We start from the raw sequence: 23,937 nt of genomic DNA, 5'->3' as shown, positions 1-23,937 counted from the left end.
GGTGAGCACTGGTTGAGTTAATGCTTACAGAGACCAAAGAACCACCATTCAGCTTCTCAGTAAGATGGTACTCTTTGTTATTATTCTCTATGCTGTTCTGCTGCTCTGTAACTTGCCCTGGGGCCGTCCCAAAGAGCCAGATCAGTCTTAGCTCAGAAGGGTTTCTTGACTAATGCCTTCCTCCTTGGGGGATTATAGCCTATTTAGCTATTTTTCCATCATTAATTTTTTTTTTTTTTATTGGAGTTGATTACATGATTCAGGGTATATAACAAAGTGATTCAGTTTTATATATATATATATATATATATAGAATAGATATTAAAGTTTTTTTTTAAAGAGTTTTTTCCATTTATAGGCTATTATGACTATTGAGGGCTTCCCTGGTGGCTCAGTGGTTAAGAAATTCCCCTGCCATGCAGGGGCCATGGTTTCGAGCCGGGTCCGGGAAGATCCCACATGCCACAGAGCAACTAAGCCCGTTCAGCCATACTACTGAGCCTGCACTCTAGAGCCCGCGAGCCACAATTACTGAAGCCCATGCGCCTAGAGCCCGTGCTCCGCAACGATAAGACACCACAATGAGAAGCCCACACACTGCAACGAAGAGTACCCCCTGCTCGCCGCAACTACATAAAAGCCTGAGTGCACCACAAAGACCCACGCAGCCAAAAATAAATAAATAAAAATTTTTAAAAAGGTATTGATATAGTTCCCTGTGCTATACAGCAGTCCTTGTTGTTTATCTATTTTATATACAATAGTGTGTATCTGTTAATCTCAGATTCCCAATTTATCCCTCCCCCTTTTCCACTTTGGTAACCATAAGTTTGTTTTCTGTGTCTGTGAATTTATTTCTGTTTTGTAAATAACTTCATTTGTATTATTTTTTTAGGTTCCACATATAAGCAATAATCATATGTCCTTGTCAGTCTGTCATTAATTTTAATTAAAATAATCTCCCATTTATTAAAGAAATACTCATTGGTGGAAGCAATAAACTGTGGGCTGTGGAATATTACAGACTTAGGACTGATTCCTGTCTCCACTCCTACAGATTTTGTGACCTTGGGAAAATCAAACTTTTTTCAGAGCGTGGAGGCTCTTCAAATAAACAAAACAAGGATCCCTCCTTCACGGTGCAGTTGCGAGTGTATGAAAAATAACATAGTGTCTGACCCTTAGTTAATGCTGGGAAAATAAGGGAGTGATGGGGAGGGAAGGAATGAGGAAGAAGTAAGGAAGGAAGGGAAGGAGGAAGGAAAAAGAGAAGAAGAAGGGAAGAAGAGAAGAACAAGGGTGAGAAAGAAGAAATAGTAAGGGTGGGTCAAAGCTATTAGAGGGAAGAAAGTTTGATAAAATCCGGTATGGCGGAAAATTTTCTTTTTAATAAACTGTCGACTACTATGAAAAATGCTTAGAAACAGGATGCATATTTTTTGTTTGAAAAAGAAAACTATTCTTTGCCTCTTTTGCAATGACTTTTCTCTTAAGAGGGATTTTTCTAGGTCATTCATGACTTAAACTTGGAAATTTTTTTGCGTATTTGGGTTTTCTTCATATTTTTCTTTGTAGGAACCAACATATATAAAACACATTAAGAATAATAAAAATAATAACTCTTATGGATGAATGTTTTGTCTATTTCTCAACTTAAGCTTTTCATTTTCAAAATTTCCAAAGGATTTATTGCCATAATTTGAAAAATCACCCTCAGAATTTGAACGTGTTTAAATACAGTACCCACATTTAGAAAATGCACATAAACACTCAATAAGTTTTTTTTTTTTAACCTAAAAGTTAATGCTGTATAACAGAAATACACATATCTTGGAAAAACTAAAAGAAGAAACTGCTCCCGCTCAGGCATGGTGGGTATAGTGGTCTCCTAATAAATATTGCAGGACATCCGTAGGCTGAATTTCTCCAGATTCAAAGAAAGGTCTATTTATTCCTGTCAGCCCAGCTTCCTTATTTATTGAAGAGCCAGTCTGTTTTTATCATATTCATGAATCACTGCATCGAATGATAATGAAATGTAATCAGAATGTTGATAGGACGTAAACCCAGGGCACGCCTGAAAAACAACCACATCTCTGGGATGAAATCTAAATCTTATCCAACCAGTTAAACTCCAGTTTGCCATTTGAAGAACGATACAAACATAACTACATAAAAGCTCTCTTTATGATCAGGGGCTGTGAGACCTACTTTATCGTTTGCATAGAGCATCACCATTTTGTTCTACAAGGGGAAGCAGTACGACAGAGTTAAGAACAAGGGCTGGAAAAAAAAAAAAAGATCCAAGGGCTGCCTGGTTAGATCTAGGCTCTGAGACTCGTGCTGTGCGTTTGTGGATAAGTTACTTTTGTGTCTCTGTAACCTTTTCTTTTCCTCTGTAAGTTGGAGATACTCATGGTACCCATCCTCATACGGTTGTGTAAGAATTAAATAATACCCTAAGCAGTGGGCAATGCCTTACACATGGAAAGTTCTCGATAATGTTAGCTATTATTCTCATTCATTTTTCTAAACTGAAATTCACTAGAAATTCATCACATTAGAGTCAAAACTCACAGTCTCTGAGCATATGAGAATAGGATGACTGATCCATTTACCTTACCTTCTAGCCCCAGATCCCTTTGGAGAGTGAGTGGGGATTGTGGCTACCGGTACTTTTTCTTTTTAGGAATATACATGATAATGTTGAGCTAAAATAAATGTCCACATTTCCCACTGTCCTCATTTCTGAGGAAGAACGCAATTGTTGCAACAGTAATAAGCTCAAGTAACATCAAAACAGCCCAACTCCTGGTGTGTAAATCTCTGCATCACTTTGAAGCCTGTTTCTCCTAGCCAGTGGAGCAATCACCTTGCCTGAGCACGTATTCTCCTTTATATACACACCTAATGTGTGTCGATTTTTCCCTGTTAACTACTAGTTTTCACTGCTACAGAAAAAAAAGCAAGGAGGAGGTCATTGAGGATGGTAAAGAAAGAACCAGAAAAGGAAGGCATTGATAATTTATGAAGAGGAGTGCTAGATGCTCACTTAAACTATCTTAAGTGCTTGTATAATGAAGCAAGATCTTTCTGTGGATGAATCCAACATATACTTCCGGAGGATGATGCTAAAGGTTTTTGAGACCTCTGTGATACCGGACTTGTTTCAGGACAAAGCCTTTTGGAAACAGCCACGTGAATATCTGTTTTTTCAGAATAACCTGTGACCATTCCAAACCCTCCCAGACACTAAGGATAATTTATTCATAAATAGACTAGATCAGCAACTCTCGCCTAATGGGAACCAGTTGGGCACCTTTTCAAGAGCACCAAAGACCGACGGTTCCCGCCGGTGGGTTCTGCGTTTGGATTGCTTGCCTTAGTTTTATGAGAAGTCAGACTTTGGTAACTGCAGATACGCCCTGCTTCAAAGCTCATTAGATTGGGCAGATCATTCATAAGAAGACAGGCTTATCTGCAAAATGGCTCTGACATACAGGACGAGACTATGCTAGAGCTTTGTCATCATTAGTTCGCTCCCACCCCTGGAATGCTAGAAATATGCATTGGAGGAAATGCACTGATGTACTCAGGAAATATTCGTGAATGTGGTCAGAACTTTTGCTGGAATAGGCAGGCCACTGTCATCTGTTTCAGGGGTGACCACCCAGAGAGAGGGGAATCGTTTACTAAGCCATAGACTAGGTGAAAGCACAAGAAATATTTCATCGACGTTTTAAAAACCTGGATGATGACGCTCTCTGCAGGAAATGAAATCACTGATTGATAGCCCCAGCTAAAAATGAAACCCCTAGAACAGCTTCAGAAAAATTATAACGTGCCCAGATTGAGGAAAAGTCGTGTTTTTTGTTTTGTTTTAAGTCAGAGAAACAAACAAAGTGGGGGCAGAATTTCCCATGGTTTCACTTCATAGGGAAACCAGTGAGGTACGTATCTTGGGCATGGGTCAGTTTGAAGGCTTTATTTCTAGGAAAAAAAAAAAAAGTGGATCAGGAGAGATTCATTGATAGGTTATTAGTTTACTGTATAAACTGAACCTGTATATCTGTCTGATTTAAAGCTTAATATAATGAACTTAATATGTGGTCATCCTGAAAGAATAAAGTCATAGTCATGAAAGAAATACAAAACCACAAATAATCTCAGAGCACAGCATCAGATGCATTAAGCTGTTTTCCTTTACCTCCTTTGCAATACCCCTCCCTGCCTGGGACTGCAAGACTTACAAATTAAAATATAGGATGGCCAGTTAAATTTAAATTTTGGTAACAAATACACAATTTCTTAGTATGTCCCATGCAATATTTGGCACATACTGATACTAAACAATTACTTGTTGCTTATGTAAAGTTCAAATCTAACTGGGTGTCCAGTGTGTTTATCTGGCAAACACTACTGTTGCCCCATCCTAGGAGCTACTCTGCTTTAGCTGATAGTAAAATCAATTGTGCATTCATCAACCCCCTACGTAGAGAGGTTTATAAGTGTCTTTTCACCTTGAGTTCCAACACTCACTCTGAGATCTTGGATAATTCATTTCACTTTGCTGAGCACCACCGTCACCACATCTGAAAAATGGGGTGGAATAAGAGTTCCTCCTTTGCAGGCCCATTTCGGGGACTATATGAAATGGTACATGTAAGGCCGAGCACAGTACCCAGCTCATGGCAAATGCTCAGGTCATATTAGCTATTATTGCAGCAGGAGACATGATGAATAAATAAAACAGCAGAGAAGAAGGGACCTGAGATCTTTCATTTGCCAGAATATTCCTTATCTATACATATTAATGAGAGTTATCATTGTGACTTCATTTATTTGACCTTCACTTACTTGACAACATAGGGAGCAACACATAGGGACTAACGATAACAATGCTGATGTACCATATTTAGTGTCCACCAGGGCATTTTCCCATCGGATTCCTTGTAATAATACAAAATGCATATTAAAAAAAATCAAGACAGTGATTCTCCAAGAGGGTATGGTGAACATTTAGCCAATAGCTAGTCCTGGAGTGCCTCTTAACCCCTGTCATCCCCCTTTGAGATCCACCACTCTAAATAGTTGCAAGGACTAAAAAAGTCTTGCCATAAAAGAGTTCCTTCGGCAAGGAAGCAAATTTAGAACAATCTTTATGTATGTACCCAACGTAGAAAGGACTTCTGGTCCCAAATGTGTCTTTTTGTCCAGAGCCCCTGCACAAACAATCCTCTATGTCGTCATCGGCAATACAAAGGCAACTGGTCAGCACCGCCGCAACAGGAAGGTCCTCGGCAGAACGGCCTTTTAAGGCAGCTCGCAAAGAAAGCTGTAACCTGTGGCCTCTATTCACCACCGGAAGAGTCTAAATGCTTTTCCCCTTTTGTAACCAGAGAACATCTGTCCATTCCAGGAGAACAATCCCCCTCCCAGCAGTAAGTTTTACATACAGAGGCAACGTCCTCCTTTTATGTGGCTCTCTCATGTCCTTGGTTAGAAATGTGCCCCTTTCAAACGTTTTACAGCCAGAACCCCAACTTGCTAACTGGTAACCCATCCTGCCTCTTGCCTAAGCACGACTGAAAAATATCGTATATGTGGTTAAATTAATTAAACAAGGAGGTCATTAGACAGAGGTGGCTCTACTGCCATGGAGACCCCCAACAGCAAACCAAATTTAAGCTGTTATTGTCCTCAAGGTTACAAAATCAAAACACTAAGGAGAAACAATACAAACGGCCAGTGAGGCTTTAAGTTACAGCCACTTGCTTACTTTCCTTTCATTGCTTCCACCTTTTCTCTATAAAAGTCTCTCCCCAGCCCCTGTGGGCAGAGTGCTGCTAACCACTTCCGGTTTGGCGCTGCCTAATTTGAATGAGTTTTTGTTCAAATACATTCTTAAAATTCTTACTATGGCTCAGTTATCCTTTTTTTTCCGGTACGCGGGCCTCTCACTGTTGCGGCCTCTCCCGTTGCGGAGCACAGGCTCCGGACGCGCAGGCTCAGTTGGCCATGGCTCACGGGCCCAGCCGCTCCACGGCAGTGGGATCTTCCCGGACCAGGGCACGAACCCGTGTCCCCTGCATCGGCAGGCGGACGCTCAACCGCTGCACCACCAGGGAAGCCCTCAGTTATCTTTTAACCATGTAAATAAGTACACGACTTCTTTCTGAGAAAAAATCCAAGGTGTGTACTAGAATGTTCTGTGCTCTTTTTGCAAATACTTAGTTTTTAGTCTCTGTTTATAAAACAAGAGGGTAAGGTAAAGACAGCATTTGGGACTTAGCTGGTATATTTGATTAAGATGGCAGCCAAATCACATTATTTCAGCCCAAGAGATATTTCTGTTAACATGGATCTTTGTACTTTTAACACGGATTGATATAGTTCTGTACAGTCATGAAATAAACACAATTCAAGAAAACAATGCAGATCCAAACAGGTGCAGTTGGGTCGCTCCAGTCTGAATAAGGCAAGACACTTCCAGGATGTCAGCCCTGGGCAGTTTACTCCTCAGGAGAAAGGACGCTCTGTGACCAGCAAACTCCTTTAAGATCTAGTATGTAGCAGCCTCCTAGGAACTTTATTTTGGAAATATAAAGTTCTTAAATGCATGTAAAATGACTGCCTTTCTAGCTTGCCCTGTCCAGAGGTTATTAAAATGCTAGGCTGAGGTTTAGCCATCTTACTTGCTTTTTACTCTTAATAGGATATATTTAAAATCCCCTTGAGAAGACAGCTAGATATTATTACATATAAACTGTGACACTGAAGTGGTTGCCAGGAGCTGAAGGGAGGAGGGGAATGGAGAGTTAGTATTTCATCGGGACAGAGTTACAGTTTGGGATAATGAAAAAGTCCTGGAGATGGATGGTGGTAATGGCTGCAGAACAATACGAATGACATAATGCTGCTTAAAAATGGTTAAAAGTGTGATTTTTGTTATGTATATTTACCACAGTAAAAATATAACACTGATAGGTTAATAACAATGATAAAAACAAAAAGCTGAGATGTGAGGGGAAAATAATCAGACAGAAAAGAGAGAGAGAAAGAAAAGAAAGGGAAAGAATGGAAAGAAAAGAGATTGATGAGACACTCCTACCCCCTCCCAGGGCAGTGGTGGGAGAATGGCAGTGATCCTAAAAGGGAAAACTGAACTGAGCCCCCTTCCCCCATCATCAAGAAGAGGGCCCCTCACTCAGAAAACATTGACTACACATCTGCAATATAGAGAATAACAGAATGTACCCTGTTACCCTCTTGCACATAAAGGAAACCAAGCCATTGAAAAATTAAACTGCATACAAATGGCCATAAGCAGATGAAAAGATACTCAGCATCAGTAGTTAACAGGGAAACGCACATCTAAAGCACAATGAAATGCCACTTGACACCCACTAGGATGGTTATAATCAAAACACAGACAACAGCAAGCATTTGATAAGATTGTGGAAAATCAGAACCCCCATCCACGGCTGGTGGGAGTGGTAACATGGTGCAGCTACTCTGGAAAACAATCTGACAGTTCTTTCAAACGGTTAAACACAGATTTACCACATGACCCAGCAATTCCACTCCTAGGTTCATATCCACGACAAAAGAAAACGTCCACACAAAGACTCGTGCGTGAATATTCGTAACAGAATTATTCATAATAGCCCAAACGGGGAAACAACCTAAAAGTCCATCAACTTGTGAATGGACTAGAAAACAAAGCAAAACTCTGGTATATCCGTGAAATGAAATACTACTCGGCATTAAAAGAAATGAAATACTAATAGAGGCTACAACATGGATGAATCTCGAAAACACCATGCTAAGCAAAAGAAGCCAGACACAAAAGACCACACGTTGTATGATTCCATTTACATTAAACGTCCGTAACAGGCAAACCTATAGAGACAGAAAGTAGTGCTTGGGATTGGGGGTGAAGTGGAGACAAACTAATAGGACATAATAAGGATCTTATTGGAGGATCTTTGTGGTTATGGTGATGGTTGGTAAATTTACTAGAAATTATTGTACACTTAAATGTGTGAACTTTATGTTATGTAAATTATGTACCTCAATTATGTTTACAAAAAAAAAGGAATGGTGAAAAAAAGAACCGTGATTTAGAGGTACTAACAAGTGAAAAACGAAACACGGAGGAAAGTAGCATAAGAATAGATAAACAGATACATGTATATGTACAGCTATAGCTGATTCACTTTGTTTCAGGGGGATGTAGGGGATGGATTCTCTCGCTGTGATGCAAACATGTAAACTAAAGATTCTATGACAGAGAAAAAAAAGAATAGATAAACAACAGGATCTACTCTATAGCACAGGGAACTATACTCAATATCTTGTAATAACCTATAATGGAAAAGAATCTGAAAAAGAACATATAGATATAGGTACCTGAATCACTTTGCTGCACACGTGAAACTAACACAACACTGTAAATCAACTACATTTCAAAAAAAAGAAAGAAAAGAAAGCATAAAGAGAGGCACAAGAGACAGACCCCTCCAGTGAGAACACAGGAAGTAGGTTTGAGGAAAGGCCAGTGGTCCCCCTTAACTGCAGTCTAGACAGACACTGTCTTCATTTCTTCCTTCATGTATTTGTTCATGCAACAACAATTGACAATTGCACACGACAGGCTACACACTCGGTCAGGAGCTGGGATGCAGGTCCTCACAGAGACGACATTCCCGCAGGGGAGACCGGATCTCATGCAAGGACGCTGATGGTTATTCACGTGCCTGGCTTTGCAGGAGAAGCACTAGGGCCTTCGAAAGCACGTGACGATACTGGTCATAAAGCCCTAATATTCGAGCCAAAGACTTGAATATAAATAGGGGTTGGCTGGGCTGGGAGAGAGAGGGAGGAAGAGGAAGAGGAAGGAAGCCCTGAATAAAAGCCATGGGGTTTTAAAAGACATAGCACCTGCCTAAGACAATCTCTGTCTCTGACTGCAGTTAAGGGGGAACACTGGCCTTTCCTCACACCTACTTACTCCCTGTGTTCTCACATGAGGGTCTGTCTCTTGTGCTTCTCTCTTATGCTACTTTCTTTTCTTTATTTTAATATATATATATATTTATTTATTTATTTTTGGCTGCGTTGGGTCTTCGTTGCTTTGTGGCGAGCAGGGGCTACTCCTTGTTATGGTGCACAGGCTTCTCATTGCAGCGGCTTCTCTTGTGGAGCACGGGCTCTAGGTGCACGGGCTTCAGTAGTTGTGGCTCGCGGGCTCTAGAGCGCAGGCTCAGTAGTTGTGGTGCACGGGCTTAGTTGCTCCGCGGCATGTGGGATGTTTCCGGACTAGGGATCGAACCCGTGTTCCCCGCATTGTCAGACGGATTCTTAACCACTGCGCCACCAGGGAAGCCCTGGCTTGCCCTTTTTACAAGATCATTCTGGTTACAAGTAGGCTGGGTGCAGAGGACAAAAATAGGCCCAGAGACAGACATGATGGAAGATGGGGCTAGAAATGAAATTGCAGTTCTGAGCCTTAGTCGGTGTGCAAAAGAAACGGAACCAAAGGGTTTTGAACAGGGAGTCCCCAAGTCCTTTCTCAGACCAGATGGACAACCAGAGAGCCAAGGGCAGCGGTAGGGCTCCTGTGGCCACACCCCTTACTGCTTTAGTGGTATGCTAGACAACATTTTCCCAAACTGACCCCCAAAATCACCAGCACTTGTTAAAAATGCTAATTCTCAAACCCAGATCTTCCGGATCTGAATTTTGAAAGCAGAAGCCTGGGAAGCTATACTTTTTTAAATACTGCTGCAGATGACTCTCATGGTCAGGCAAGTTTTAGAAAATATTGATCCATACTTTAAAAAAAAAATCAATATCTAGACAAGCAGCAAAACAGATTAAAATATAATATAGAAGCTATCCCCAAATATGACTACCCTTTTCTTCTAGTGAATCATGATTCAGGCTGAAGAAGGTTAATGGTTCTTTCAAAACAAGAAAAGGTAAAAACAACTTATAAAGGCTGAGCATAGTATAATAAGAAAATAGTGATGAATGTGTGTAATATTGGCTTTCAGCCTCTCTGGTATTGGCACTGTAGGTATAATTCTTGGGTAGATCCGAGTATATTGGTTTCCTGGGGCTACTGTAACAAATTACCACAAACTCAGTGGCTTACAACAACAAAAACTTATTCTCTCACAATTCTAGAGGCCAGAAATCCAAAATCAAGGTACTGGCAGGGCACTGCTTCCTCTGAAGTCTCTAGGGAAGAATACTTCCTTGCCTCTTCCAGCTTCTGGTGTTCTTTGGCTTGGGTTATATGGAAGTCCAACCTCTGCCCGTGTCTCCTCTTGTGGCCTTCATCTCTGTGTTACCTCTTCTTCTGTCTCTTATAAGGACATGTGTCATTGGACTTAGGTTCTACCTGGTTAGTCCAGGATGATCTCACCTCAAGATTCTTAATTACATCTGCAAAGACCTCTTTTCCAAATAAGGTCATAGTCACAGGTACCAGGGTTTAGGACTTGGACATATGGTTTTGCGGGGAAGGAAAGGATTCACAATTCAACCTACTACATAGTGATTTTAAATTGTTCAGCAGGCCTACATGATACTCTTACCTGTATCAGTATTTAGAGGGTGTTTTTAACATAAATGCTCTTAGTTCAACATTCCTCAGAATGACAGAAGTCCGTTTATAAATGAATTCATTCATCTGAGTCATGTATATTTTTAGAAGCATGACTCTATCATTTCAAAATAAGACATGGTATTAAAAAGCCTCATATAGTAGACAAAACCATATTCAGACAACTGACATCACAAAAAAAGTGTCTTTTTCAGAAAGAGAATTTCTAAGCACGAAGAAAGGTACATCTATCTCAAGAAGAGTAACAGGGAGGAAGCCAAAGTATTTTAGTGGTCTCTGCTGACATTCCCCTTAGGAAATGTCAGTGAATCAAGTTTTATTGTAATTAATGTTTTAACAGAACATTTTGCTTTCCCAGGGCAAAAAACAGGAGTAGCTGATATTACAAGGATGTATGAAGTAGTTATTAGAAACAGGAATAGCTGTAGAGGCATGAATATATGATGAGGAATCTGTAGTTAATTTATGAACATCAGGCACTTATAGACACAGAAAAAAATAATACTTTAAGATAGACACAGGGGGCTTCCCTGGTGGCGCAGTGGTTGAGAGTCTGCCTGCCGATGCAGGGGACGCGGGTTCGTGCCCCGGTCCGGGAAGATCCCACATGCTGCGGAGCGGCTGGGCCCGTGAGCCGTGGCCGCTGAGCCATGGCCGCTGAGCCTGTGCGTCTGGAGCCTGTGCTCCGCAACGGGAGAGGCCACAACGGTGAGAGGCCGGCATACCGCAAAAAAAAAAAAAAAGATAGACACAGGGCAGGATGGATACATAAAGCAGTGTGGGGTGGGAAACAGCATGGTACCAAAGAAAAAAAAATTGATAATTGCTGCATAATTGGGAAACCTGACAGAAAAGATCTAAACAGAAGCGTTTCCCTAAATTACATCCACCTAGAGTTTTCAAAAATCATTTATTGAGAAGAGACTGGCGTTAATAGAGTAACTTAATAATATTTGTAGGAGTTTATTGGAGTAGTAAATATATTTGTATTTTGCTTAACTTTTTAAAGTATATAGTGTTCTTTCTTCTGAGTGGGTTCAGTTCTTATGAACTAAAAATCCTCTGTTCTTATAAAACATTCCCAGGTATTCAATAAAAGAAGACAGAAAGAGAGGTTGAGAATGACATCGAAATTGAATAGACCCAAATAAAACTTTAGTCAAGATCCTGGTGCCAAAGAGGTGCACACTGATTAAATAGTAACCTCATAAAATGGGACTTAAGCAAAACTTGTGTGTATCAGAATACACCATTTGCTTTTATATAACAAACTCTGCAGGTACACTAGCAACACATCTCAGAAACTAATTCTTAAAATGATGACAGATTGCAAAATAGCACATCAAAATCCATCAAATTCTATCAGCATCCACCCCCTCTATCCAACATGGCCAAAGATTTCTCAAACTTTGCAAACTTTGCACGAGTAGCCAGCAACACACCAATACATCATTGCAATATATATCATTGTCTTGCAAATTCTGCTAACGTAATTACAAGCAAACTTGCAGCATGTGATAATTATTATTTAGATTAGTTGACTCTTTTAACCAATCAAGCTACTTTCCCATCTTACAATACATTTCACTGTGGTATGTTTCTTTGCTTTCTCTAACATCTTTAATACAGATAACACAAGTTCAGCCATCACATTACAAAGGAAAGCTTGAATAAATTCATCCTGTATATTCTTTTGTACAACCTCTAATTAAAAACCCAGGAGGGAAATCACTCTAGTGATATCTCAATATAAAAAAGGACATTACTTTTTGTTTTTCCAAGAAAACTTCATAAGTGGCATTTATTTAAATTCTAATCATTCAAGCAAAAATGTTAGAATGCCCTCCCACCCCCAGCCTTTGTTAAGTGAAACATAAACAGAATTCCAAGAGAGGAGGACCATTCCCTTGTGTCTATTCCAGTAGTATAAGGGAAGTAGTTATGTCTGATATATTTTGCTACAGATTCCTTAATCTAGACAATGATTACTAATTCATGCATTTAATTTGAACAATGATATAATTAGGTTGATTTCCAGATGACTCATTTTGTAAACCTTTGGCCATTAGCATTCCAGGCAGAGTGGGCCATGTGCTGCCTTCCTGCTGACACCAGTGGAAATCTTGAGTCAAGATCAAAGCTACTTTATGCCTCTCTGACCTTTCTTCACAATGCACAGTGGGGCCTGGGTTTCTCAGCTCAGAATGTTCATATTTGCTTCACTGTCCCCACAGGGTTACCACTTACAATCTACATGTAGATATTCACTGAAGATCCTACAACCGGTCCCTTGGAAATCACAAGTCTTAGATTCTAGCTTTCAGGTGGCTTCCTGATCTGGATCCAAACTTCAGGAGATCTTATTGTGGTTGGCTCACTGAGGCTTCAGCGAACAGAGAGAGAACCCGGTGGGGTGAGGGGCAGTGCTCATTTTGCCCCCAGAAATCTGCCATACACTTACTTTCGTCTAGAGATGCACTTTGAGAATCACACTGGAGAAAGGATGCCTTACCTGGACAGTCATGTCTGCGCTGGATGTGTCTGTGGCTTTCGAGGTTAGCTCATCTCCTGTTAGCAGCACACTCTCCCACCCAACTCCTGAAAAAGAAAAATCAAAATGGTACCATTTGAGCCAAGTGTGTTCAGCTGGTGTAGAGAGATCACTGTTTCGCAGCTTCCAAGCCCGTGTGACTTGAAAGGAAACCAATGATTACCCATAGTTTAACTGCCTGGCAGTTACCAGGAGAGCTTCCTTTCAGAAGTGTGGTCAGTCAGCACCTCCTGTTTTTATCTAATCTCCAAGTCTGGAGTCATTATCTAAATCCTGTATTTTCTAAATAGTATTATTCCTAGTCCAGAGTGGAGAAGAGGTTAAAATGAACTCCAGAATCCAGGTCTCATACTGAGGTCTTATTTGGAGCTTAAAGTGACCCCCCATAACACAGAAATCTGCACATCTGAATCTAATTCAACATCCAATGGCAGTGACCTCAGATTATTCACTGTCCTAGATTCTACACAGCTGCTGGAAATAACTGAGACTTTACACTCACTTTTAAAATCTATATATATTTCTCCCCAAGTCTTAATGCATGTTAGCTCCTTTTCTCTTAAGCTGTCAGACAGGCTCCAAGTGTGGACATCTGGCAAGATACAAGGTTTTGCTCTCCCCAACCTCAACAAAAGAGATCAGCGGCTGGTGTTTGGAAATACCCATGATCACAGTACAGTAAAACTACACTAATTTAGATGCAATTATGTGTGTGAATGGAGGTGGAATGGTCTATAATAGTGAAAAGTTTGAAGTAACGACAAGTATATTTTTAAAAAACAATATTGCAAGTAAAGTCATCTTCTTAAAAGCTAAGAAGGCAATACTTAGAGTTTCTCAGGGTCCACTTTAATAGGCAGATAGAAATTTTATAATTGGTATAACTGCCTACTGGGATATGAGCGCTCATAGCTTAAAGTATTGAAAAGATTGTTTCCTTAAACAGACTAAAACTGTGTAATATTAATTTACATTATTGATTTTCTTGAATAATTTTCTCTAAGGGTAACTTGAGGGCACTATTCATGCCGGATCTGTGTGTATCACCCAAATTCCAAATTTCAACTGTCTAGCATTATGTTAAATGAGGACTGGCACATTTTCCTGTTTGCCACATAGTAAATATTTTAGGCTCTGAGGTCAGACCACTTCTGTTGCAGCTTCTCAAGCTGCCATTATAGAGGAAAGCAGCCAAGATAACATAAAAACAAATGGACACAGCTGGGTTCCAATAAAACTTTACTTATAAAAACAGGGCTGGGCTGTTTTGGCTCATGAGACGTGCTTTACCAGCCTCTGTGCTAAATCAAGAAACCAGAGATGTGTCCAGGAAAGATTGTGATACTTCAGCATTTTTCTAAGGATCAACTGGACAAATCAGATGGTGAAACTATAACAATTGTTTGCAATTACATGACACTTTAAAGAAACTAATAGGAGATTAATTAAATGTTAATACATTAGCACTGGTTGCATTGCCTTGTTTTATATTCTGAATCCTTGAGAGCCTCATTTCACAGGAAATACGCACAATGGATTACTCAGGATCCATGGGCTAGAATTTATTGCAAAGTACAAATAATTGTCTCTCACTGGGTTGTAAAAATTGGGTCAGAGAAGTTTGATGACTTGCCCTACAATTTCCTCTCAGGTAGGTTGTGGGCTTTGTCTTAAATGCACGTTTCTGGGAAAGAAATCTTTGCTCCCACGTGAACAGATTATTTCCCAGACACATCTCGCATTTAACTAAAGCCCCTCCTGGTTTAAGCCACTGTTGGTGCCTGTTGGATCTGGCTGGCAGAGACATACAGAGGTTGGGCATGACGGACAAATATATGATATTTAATTATGGAATCATTTGAATTATTGTTCAGCAAATATTCGGTCCCCTTCTCTCCCACTGTGGGAGAAACTGTCTTCCCTGTCCTACGGATGTTTGCTTTGACCAATGGGATTTTAGTGGATATCATGCAAGCAAAGGTTTGAAATGGGTTTGAGTGGTGATGTTTGCCCTCTTGCACTTCTGCTCTAGCATGAGAAGGACATGTCCCAGTTGGCCTGCAAGGAAATGAGAGTCATGGGGACCAGACTTGGACCCAATCCACACCTTGCAGCTAAGCCACAGCCAACCCCTAGCCCAACTGCATATGCATGACAATAAAAGCGACTGAGTTTGGTTTGGGGATGATTTGTCAAGCAACATTATTGTAACAATAGCTAATAGATGCAATCTATAACGAAAATCATAGATGAAAATCATTTTGGATAAAGTATTTCATTTTTAACTATGCAAATATAATTCCCTTTGTTGCATAAAATTCATTTACAAGTATTAATTCCCATCTCTCTCTATATATTATATCCCACTTTGGGAAGAATCTTTTCTCTGCTATAACCATTCCTTTCATAAGCAATACTATCTTTATGAAAGGATATATGGCCACAAGAAAGAGCTATGAGACATAAATATATGTGTATTCTCAGAATTTTAGCCTGCAGTCAAGAAACCACTTCAGAATTCATGGCAAGAGTGAGAGAAAATAGATATAACATTTCAACTTAAAAATGTTATTAATCCTGATAATAAGTTGTGAGGACAGAAAAATGTTATTTTAAAAGAGAGAAGCAAAATTCCTTCCAGGTAGAAAGCTGTTTTTGGAGAACAAAGCAACTTTACGAGCCATTTGAGTACGAAAAGGTGGAAGGAAAAGAAAAATGGAAGAGGTCCATTTAGAAGAAGGAGAGTAGCTGAAAAATGTTGGAACAAGAGCTGGCAGTAAGAAATTCCCAGGGGGTGATAAAAAGGACTTTTGAGAACAGTGATGTTTTAAAAATCAGTCTTAAATTATTCATCGTGCTGTGCCAGGATGTAATTCTCCCCTTACTCTCATACCTTCAGAGAAGGTCTGTCTTACACCATTGTGTTCTATTGGTGTTGTTGACTGGAAATTAATAAGGTCCCACATTTGGACCTCAGGGTAGAGAGAAGAGAGCAGCCATCTGTACATGGGAGCTCCCTGCAAAAGTGGACTTTGAGAAGGACATGATAATAAGACTCTTGGAGAGGGTACTAGACCCGCACACTACACCTGATAGGGCTACGGGTCAATTTTCTTTCATAACTAATGTACAAGAGCTCCTCCCATTTTGCAGACTTGAAGATGCAAGATGACTGACATGTCTTTATTGAATGATGCTTAAACATGTAAAAAAGCCACTTCCATTTCCAAAATAGTGATTGTACCACACGTGGGTAGGGGTGTAGCTTAGATTGCTTGTTTGAGATTCCTTCAGTGCTAGGATTTTATCAACAACTTTCAATGTTGATTTTTATCACCATATATATATATATAATTTGATACAAAATATAGAATATATATATTTCTACCTACTGTACTTTCAAATAACCACTTTTATATCCCCCCTTCTCCCTTGGCTCAACCTCTTATTTATAACATTTTTGAGAAACTATATTTTATATTATTTCTACAATCCCTAACAATACTATTACTATTTTAATTACATTTTTAAAAGACTGGATCAAATCTTCAGGAAAAAATAACTTCTCTCTCCCAGAAGAAAATAAGTTTGCATTTCCCTGTAGTGGAAAAATTGAGACCCGTCTGCTTGTAGCTGAGGGATGCTTATGAATACTCCATCAGGGACAGTTTTATGAAGATCTTGCAGGAATAAATCAAATCCACCATGAATTTGTCTCTTCCTTTTTATACACCTCCTTACTTAGCTACACAGTCAGATAAATGCATCCCTTTGCCCAAGCTTCCAGTTCCCTGGCGTCCACATCCCTGGGTCTCTGTTCCCAGGGCACACTCTGCTGATTGGCTTGGCCACTCTCTCTATCGGTTTCTGTTGGGAATAATATGTGTGCGGTTGACAGGGCAGTGCAAGCAAAAGGAAGGAGGCTGGGCTCAACCCTGGCTGGAGAAGCCAGGGGCATACCTGAGGACCAGCAAGGAGAGGGTTTGAGCTGGTAGCAGGTAGCCACAAGGTCTTGAGCAGGGAAAACTATAGACAAGATGATTCTGTGTGTTTGAATAAAGGGAGACAGGACTAGACTGAACAGTGGAGAGGGCAAGCAAACTAAGGAGGCAGGCTTGGTGGGGAAGCAACTGATGGCATCCCAGGAAACACTGGGTGACTTCCTTAGTTCTGATCCTGGCTGGTACTAAAAATAAATAAAAATTAAGGGTCCAAGGCTTAGAGGGAGAGGGTAGAACTGCACGGGAGGATGCTAATTGTCCCCAGAGCCCCTGGAATCACCATGTGTCACGAGGTGAAGGCAGATTAAGAAAGAGAGGAAGACAGGTCAGCATGGACTCTTATGTGCAAGAGAATGGACCTTTGCTCTAGCCCATCTGTCCACACAGATTCTAGACAGATCGTTGGACAAAGTGGGTGGCCAAGGTGGTCATTAGTGCTGTTCACCAAATGCTCCTGGTTCCTTCCTCTCATGGACACGTAACAGGATTTCACTTCCTGGCCCCCTTAGGGTTGGGGAGGTCATGAGACTAGCTCTGGCTGATAAGTGTGGGCAGCAGTAGCATGGATCACTTCCGGCCGGAGCATTTAACTGCTGATGGAGGACGCTCCAGAGTGCCCTTCCCCTCCACCACGGTGAATGGCGATGTTCTAGACAGTGGCGATTCTACTGGCCTGAGGCCCAGCCGAGAGGGTAACACGAAGCACAGACACAGCCAGCCCACAATGGCCACGTAACATGAATGAGAACTAAACCTTTATTATTTTAAGCCAAAGGATTGGGGCTGTTTATTACGGCAGCATAACACAGCCCAGCCTTAGGAAAGGAAGGAGCCCTTCCAGACCCGCCTTCCCCATCAACCTCCAGTTCCCATTACAGAGAGTTCTTTGGACAAATCTGTATCTATCCTCTAAATACATTCTACCATTTAAATATCGTCTCCTCAACCAGGTTCTAATCGCCCATACTTTCTACTTCCTTGGGGGTCACTCTCTGATTCCACTGTGCCCCCATGCTTATTGCACAGGTCGGTTGCATCTCATGAAGGATGTAGGTTCTAAAGACAAAAGGCACAAACCTGCATGATCAAAACTGCCCCTGAGATATTCCAGCTCTGTCATATCATGTGCTTACGGGAATCAAGATTCTCAGTGTAGAAAAAAATACAGATGTAATATAGAAAAAGTTCAGTAAAGCCACGTATTGGAATTGGAAATACCAGAATAAACACATGAGATGAGTTACATTTAAAAATTAGGGACTTCCCGGGTGGCGCAGTGGTTACGAATCTGTCTGCCAATACAGGGGACACGGGTTCGAGCCCTGGTCTGGGAAGATCCCACATGCTGCGGAGCAACTAAGCCCATGCGCCACAACTACTGAGCCTGTGCTCTACAGCCCACGAGCCACAACCACTGAAGCCTGTGTGCCGCAACTACTGAAGTCCATGCGCCTAGAGCCCATGCTCCACAACAAGAGAAGCCACCACAATGAGAAGCCCACATGCAGCAACAAAGACCCAACACAGCCACAAATAAATAAATAAATAATAAAAATTAAAATTAGGGCTTCCCTGGTGGCACAGTTGTTGAGAGTCCACCTGCCGATGCAGGGGACACGGGTTTGTGCCCCGGTCCGGGAGGATCCCACATGCCGCGGAGCGCCTGGGCCCGTAAGCCATGGCCGCTGAGCCTGCACATCCGGAGCCTGTGCTCCGCAACGGGAGAGGCCACAGAGGTGAGAGGCCCACGTACAGGAAAAAAAAAAAAAAAAAAGGAAAAAAAAATTAAAATTAAATGTGTGTATGGATACATGTAAAAAAAAAAAATAATAACTGCCCTTGAAAATTCCTCAAATCTCCCAAACTGTCCTATTAGCACCATACTTCAGAAAGCCCAACAGAGCCACTTTTGCTCCAGCTTTGGAACAGACCATTTCTCCTGTTAAGTACCAGATGATGCTGTTGGCTTGTACTAAGGATCATGTTGCACAAAACAATACAGATCTTGAAACTAGGATTTCTCTGTGTTTGAAGATGCTCAGAATATGAGAGATAGAAGGAGCTGAGACTGACAGCAGGAACAGCAGAAGAATACCTCCCTTGTCATCCTCCTACTGGGGTGTATGATTGACAGTGCTTTTAGCCAAAGGTAATCAAAAGCCTATTTAATAAAGGCTTAAACAACAGAGGATAGACTGGCTCATGTCACAAGAAGTCCCAAGGTAGTTTGGTTGCAGAGGTAGTTACTTCAATGGCTCCACAGCCTTACGGCCTTACTTTGACCTCTCTGCAATGCTCTTGACTCTCCTCTGGGGTCCCAAGATGGACACAGCAGTTCCACGTGCCACAAAAACATCCGGTAGCACAAGAAGGGAGGAGTTAATGCGCCTTCGACAAAAGCACCCTCCTCACACGCCCAAGCCGACACCCGAAGTCTCACTGGTCAGAAACAGAGCATAAGTCTATGCCTAACCCAATCGTGGAAAAAGGGAGTGGAATTATCAAAATTGGCTTGGAGCTAATGAATCAAGATTTACCCCCTGGGTCGGTGAGGGTCTCAGCCTTCTCTGAGCACATGGCCACCGGGAGGATAAACAGAGGGACGAAACAAGATCTCGGCAGGCAAAAGAGAAGGGGACAGGTCGATGGCTGTCAGACAAGCCCCACTAGGGTCTGTCACAAGAGGACGTGCACATAGATTGGAATAGCAGGCAGGATCCCTGACAGTTTTAAAATTTCTATTTTTCTTCTTCCTCTCATTACTTTAGTTAGAAATACACAGTCGAATTCGTATAAGTACAATACACAGATGATGCCGGGACTCAGCCCTGCCTTCCAGCGCCAGCTCCTCAGGAGGACGGTGTCTTAGCCCTCGAGTGACGTTTCCACCTGCTCCCTCCGCTGTGAACTCAGCCCTGAGCATTAGCCCCGCCTATTGGGCCTGAGCAGGGAAAGCCTTTCAGTGTGTCTGTCTGACGGCATTTGCTCGTCCATGCTGGGACGTGGGCAGGGAGTGGGCCTGATACCCAGTTAGTCTCCCCCAGTGGCTGTTAAATGAGCAGCGTTTAGTTCGAGGCAGCCAGGTTCGAGGGGTAGGAGCTTCCAAGTGGGGCCTGGGTAAGAGCAGAGAGTGCACAAAGGAGAAAAGAGAAACACAAAGGCGCTGGTAATGAGATAGGCTGGGACCTGGGACCCTAACCAGAGTGCTCGCACCTGGAGAGACAGCTCCTCCAGCAACAGAATACACGGAAACGATAAGCAACGAAAAATAACTGCACGCATGTGCAGTTGGGGCAATTACGAACAATAAGATACAGAAAGGCCACAAAGCAACAGCCACTTCTGAGGTGCCTGGAGCAAACACAGGGTACTGTACATGACCCCTGCACGCAGCACCACCAAGCGGGGGGGCAGGCCACCTAAGCCTTGCCTCCTGCCCAGCCCACGGACCTGCCCCTGTTGTTACCCTATTTAAGGACCCAAGCACCTCCTCTCAGGGAGCGAGCAAAGGCACCTGTTTCTTGTTTTCGCTTCCTCGTGCAGCGTGAGTCCCGATAAAGCCTTGCCTGAGATTCTCATCCGGCCTCTAATCAATTTCTATCGACGAAAGAGTCCAAGGGCCTGGGTTGATAACAGTAACAGTCCCACTTTGGAGCTGATTCACTCCAGATGCTGAAGAAACAGACTGTGATTGGTCCTTTCTCCCAGAGCCAGGCAAGACCTGGTGGCTCTGGACACTTGCCATCAAACCACTGGAGGTGCAGTCACTGGACATAAAACATCTGGGTGGTGAGACCCTGTGTACCTTGACGACGGGGCTGTCCCTTCACCGGCCACACCCCCACGCCCACCTCAGTCCTCAGTCAGCACAGTGAGGGCTGGCACGTCATGGGGGGGTCCTTAAATATTTCCCTAACTGAATTGGAGCTGGAAGGGGCCTTGAGGCCGCCTGTGCTCCTTTCTTATCAGGACAGAAGGCTCTGTCATCTGATGAGTACTCCTCAGCCTTCACATGGCCATTTCCTGGTCACCTTACTCACCACTTCACAAGGTCATGCTGCTGGGGCAGCTGGAATGGACCATCTTAAGAAGAGCTGAGCCACAAGGTTGCAGAGCCTCTCCCGTTGCAGAGCACAGGTTGGGGAGAAAAGATCCCAGATGATGCCCTACAGAGCCCGGCGAAAGGCAAGAACAGAGGACACGGTGGAGGGGCCGTGGCTGGGAGTGGACCTTTTGTTTACTGGCACCTTGGGGGAGGTTCTCAGGTGCTTCCAACCTTCTTGCCTATTGTGGCTATTCTCTTCTTCATCACATCTCTGCCTCAGCCTTCATCGGTGCATTGACCTAGAAACAGCCACAGAACTACAGAGAAGTCTGGAGCCCAGGCTTTCATGTTTCAGTGAGAAAACCAAAGGCCTGAGATGCAAAAGCACGTGTCAAGGGCCCACAGAAAGTAGCTGCTAAGCTGGGTCTGACAGAGACAAGATTGTCTGATTTCCTAGACGAGGGTTCTTCCTGGGGCCCAAATTATATCAACCCCATTTTACAGACAAAAGATAGACCCATTGTGAAAATTTCATTGATCACAATGAAAAGAAAGGGGTTAGGGCCTGGGTCCCCCTGCGTCTAAACTCTCTTCCTCATCCAAGTCTTGGAATTGAGACTTGGCTAGATACTTCTCTTCCTTTTAATCGCCTTTCGCTCCCTTTGGGTTTGAACAATCTCACTTCTTGGAGGACTTCTCAGCATGGTGGTCATTAAAACCTAGCGGAATTTCAGAACAATGATTTGCCTCTCAACACTTGGCTTTGGGAAACCCCACCCAAGGACTAGCTGATGGGACTTGCTTCCTCTGGATGGGAAGCCCCACCCAGGCGCTGGGAGGCGTAGGGCAGGATGTGACCCCACCCCGCTCACCCCACTCCAGGTGGTGGCTCATCCTTGCCTCTGAGCCCCAGCTTTCTCTTCCCTGGGATGGATGTAAAGACCAGGCCTTGGGGCCTCGAGAAGCAATGGTGGCAGGGGCACTTCTCCCTCTCTTGACTCCTGTTCCTGAGGAGAGCTCATCGGGGAAAAAGAAAAGTCCACCATTTGGACGAGTTATTGGAAATAACTTGAAATAATCCAGTATTTCCATAACTGGAGATAATCCATTTCCTCAACCCTGAGGCCGTTGGACCCCCTCCCCCACCTACACTTCCTTGAATGAGGGAAGTTTGTCCGGGTGCCTCTCAGGGCAGATGTTTAGGGAACTCAAAGATGCACAAAAATAAAACCTCAATGTCTTGCCCAGTGTGCCCACGTCCTCTCCACTCCATCGCTCTCTCCACCAACATGGCCACGACAACACCAATCATGACAGCTGAACTGTACTGAGGATGTGCTACGGATCAAGGACTAGGTCTTCATGGGTATCATCTCATTCAATCCTCACACAATACAGGTACATGAGGCAGGTACAATATTACCCCCATTTTACAGAGGAGAAAACTGAGGCTTAGAAAACTTAAAACTGAACTAGCAAGTGATGGAACCAAGATTTAGTCCAAGCACTGTGACTTCAGAGGCTATCTGCCTAACCAGTACAATTTACTGCCACCCAAAAGAGCTTACTACCATCCCAAAGATTGTATTTCTTTTGTTTTCAGAGATAGGGGGACAGGAAGCTTGAGGACATATTGAAAAAATCAAGATTTGCTGAGGGGAAGTTTTCTTCCTGGAGGTTCCCATTCAAGATGGTTTCTGAGCTCACAAAGAGCAGATCAAATAAAGGCTTTGTGGTGGGGTCCCCGGAGAGATATAGAACCACGGCTGGCACTGAACCCAACCCAGTGCAATTCAGCAAACATTTACGAGCGGTTTATAGGGCCTCTCTGTGGCAGCGAGGATGGGGCAGCTGTCCTTTCACACAGGAAGAGCTCCAAGGCACAGCCCTGTGGAATCCCACGACAATCTAGTTCTGCAGAGGCTGACCTGTGCAGCAGAACCTTAGAAAGATGGATGAGGATTAAGACTATGAAAGCACCTAGTACCTGTGAGCTCCACCTTGGGTTTAGACACCCCACAAAAACCCTGCAACAAACTTTGGGTGCTCTCAGAGGCAAGCATGCAGAGAAGTGGAAACTTACAGCACTCTGGGCTGGAAAATAGTTTGCTGACTTTCTCCCTGTAAGCATGGGGTAGGAAGGTGTAACCACAACAATAACAACAATAGCAGCTATTATTTCTTAACTTCTTGTTATGTGCTCTTCGTTGTGCTATATTTAACATATATTATCTCACCAACACTCAAAAACCCCACATGAAGTAGGCCCTATTTTTTTTGTATGTATACATACATTTATCTTTACTTACAAATATCCATAATATAAATATACATGTACATACATACATATACATTTTTTTGGAGTATAATTGCTTTACGTTGGTGTGTTAGTTTCTGCTTTATAACAAAGTGAATCAGTTATACATATACATATGTTCCCATATCTCTTCCCTCTTGCGTCTCCCGCCCTCCCACCCTCCCTATCCCACCCCTCAAGTAGGCCCTATTTTTTTTTTTTTTTTGCGTTACACAGGCCTCTCACCGTTGTGGCCTCTCCCGTTGCAGAGCACAGGCTACGGACGCGCAGGCTCAGCGGCCATGGCTCACGGGCCCAGCCGCTCTGCGGCATGTGGGATCTTCCCGGACCGGGGCATGAACCCGTGTGCCCTGCATCGGCAGGCGGACTCTCAACCACTGCGCCACCAGG

At 42.7% G+C, this 23,937-nt stretch overlaps 1 protein-coding gene across 18 annotated transcripts in view; it reads right to left on the bottom strand.

Annotated features, from left to right (window-relative positions):
• Positions 1-23,937, bottom strand: part of PALM2AKAP2 (PALM2 and AKAP2 fusion) — a 627,479-nt gene that overhangs the window by 134,956 nt on the left and 468,586 nt on the right. For all 18 annotated transcript variants that reach the window (XM_019946401.3, XM_073806364.1, XM_073806363.1 and 15 more), the window contains one exon: positions 13,146-13,231. In XM_019946401.3, the coding sequence (XP_019801960.1) occupies positions 13,146-13,231 (86 nt within the window). The remainder of the gene's footprint in view (positions 1-13,145; positions 13,232-23,937) is intronic.

Source organism: Tursiops truncatus, chromosome 6 (assembly GCF_011762595.2).
Source record: "Tursiops truncatus isolate mTurTru1 chromosome 6, mTurTru1.mat.Y, whole genome shotgun sequence".
Lineage (NCBI taxonomy): Eukaryota > Metazoa > Chordata > Mammalia > Artiodactyla > Delphinidae > Tursiops > Tursiops truncatus.
The sequence above is the reverse complement of the archived record's forward strand: the minus strand, read 5'-3'. Positions and strand labels throughout refer to the sequence as shown.